At 30.7% G+C, this 1,555-nt stretch overlaps 1 protein-coding gene across 1 annotated transcript in view; it reads left to right on the top strand.

The window, feature by feature from the left end:
• LOC119585031 overlaps positions 1 to 1,555 on the top strand; it is a 19,548-nt gene that overhangs the window by 5,331 nt on the left and 12,662 nt on the right. The window contains exons 8-11 of the mRNA XM_037933647.1: positions 123 to 235; positions 465 to 617; positions 939 to 1,020; positions 1,345 to 1,520. Coding sequence (XP_037789575.1) covers positions 123 to 235; positions 465 to 617; positions 939 to 1,020; positions 1,345 to 1,520 — 524 coding nt within the window. The remainder of the gene's footprint in view (positions 1 to 122; positions 236 to 464; positions 618 to 938; positions 1,021 to 1,344; positions 1,521 to 1,555) is intronic.

The raw sequence follows: 1,555 nt of genomic DNA, 5'->3' as shown, positions 1-1,555 counted from the left end.
CAATATCTCTCAGTTACTTATGGTAACTATTCATGCATGAAGGATGTAATATAGAGAGGAGACACATCTGTGTGAGTACACAATTTTTTTTCCATTATAAAATATTTAATTTTGTTTTACAGTGAAATGGACACCATCCCGTGAACGATGTCTCTTAACAGCTTATAAAAATTTGGTAGACAGCCCCAAGAAAGAGCAAACAAAAAGCAATGAACTGTGGCAGAAGATTGCTACGGTAAGGAAAATATAAAAAATGTATTATAAGAAACATTATGCACACTGAAGATCATTTCCAGTTACTTTTGCCAAAATGTGTTTATGATTTTTACAGTACTATGTATATAGATGCTTACATATATCTTTTTTTTTTTGAGATTTAAGAAGTGCTTGCATTGAACATAGAATATTATATTACAAATGAAAAACACTTTTTGTACCAATTTTGTTGTTTTCTCTTATTTTAGTATTTAGAGAAAGAAGCCAGTTATGTTACAACTACAGAAAGAGTAAAAACTCGTTTCTATGAGCTGTCAAAGCAGTATACAGCCATGTTGCAGAATAATTCTGATCCAGGCGCACTTTATCGTGAGTCAAGACATCATGAAATGTTGGCTGAGGTATGCTGTCTTATTGGAGATTCTATGTATATATTATGATTATTATAATATACATATCTGTATAGTCTTAATATTTGTTCTAATAGTTGTGTAGGACAAGTCAGTAAAATTATTCTCATTAGCTTTTTTATTTAGCTATAAAGTAGTGCATTGAATATCTTATGTTACATATTGTTCTGTCTTGGATATATGATAGCATTGTTTTCAATATTGTTCAAAATAACAACATGAATGAGCAAATTGCAACATAAGATAACATAGAATAGAAGTTTTATGAAAGAGAAATTGAGAAGGATTTGTTGTGAATTTCTTTCCTTACAGATTTACAACAGATACAAATGTTGGCCACATGATGGCTCTACTATCAAACTTGATAAATCCAATGCAATACGATTGAGACAATGTAAGTTTTTGTATTATTATTTTTTTCATTTTAGGGAATGTTTTGATATTTCACAAAAAGGAATTTATAGTAAATATTTTCAGATCAATAGTAGCTGCTTAGAAAGAGATCTTTGTTGACATTCAACCATATTATCTTAATGCATTGCTTATTAAGTAATATCATATTGTCATATATCCTAGTAAGTTTTTGATTGGTCTGGTCATTAGGTTCTTTAGGTATGAATGTTATAACTGTCATTGTCATATACATTTTTAATTTTTTTTCATAAGATTTTAAAGTATTCATAGTATTATAGTATGTTATTTCTTTTTTATAATACAGTAGATGCCCAGCTTATGTGGAGTGAGGAGGAGTCCATTGCAGTATTACAGCTCTACCCAAATGTCTTGCTTGATCACATTAGTAACAGTGATCAGCCTCAGCCACCAGAGGAGTTGTGGGTTCAGTTGTCCAAGGCATTATATGCTTCAGAGGGTTTTTTGAAGGCTCCCTATGAGGTATTCCAAAGAATGTCTTTTTGTCCTACAGAGCT

Source organism: Penaeus monodon, chromosome 19 (genome assembly GCF_015228065.2).
Source record: "Penaeus monodon isolate SGIC_2016 chromosome 19, NSTDA_Pmon_1, whole genome shotgun sequence".
Lineage (NCBI taxonomy): Eukaryota > Metazoa > Arthropoda > Malacostraca > Decapoda > Penaeidae > Penaeus > Penaeus monodon.
Note: the sequence above shows the minus strand (reverse complement) of the source record. Positions and strands in the feature narration are given on the sequence as shown.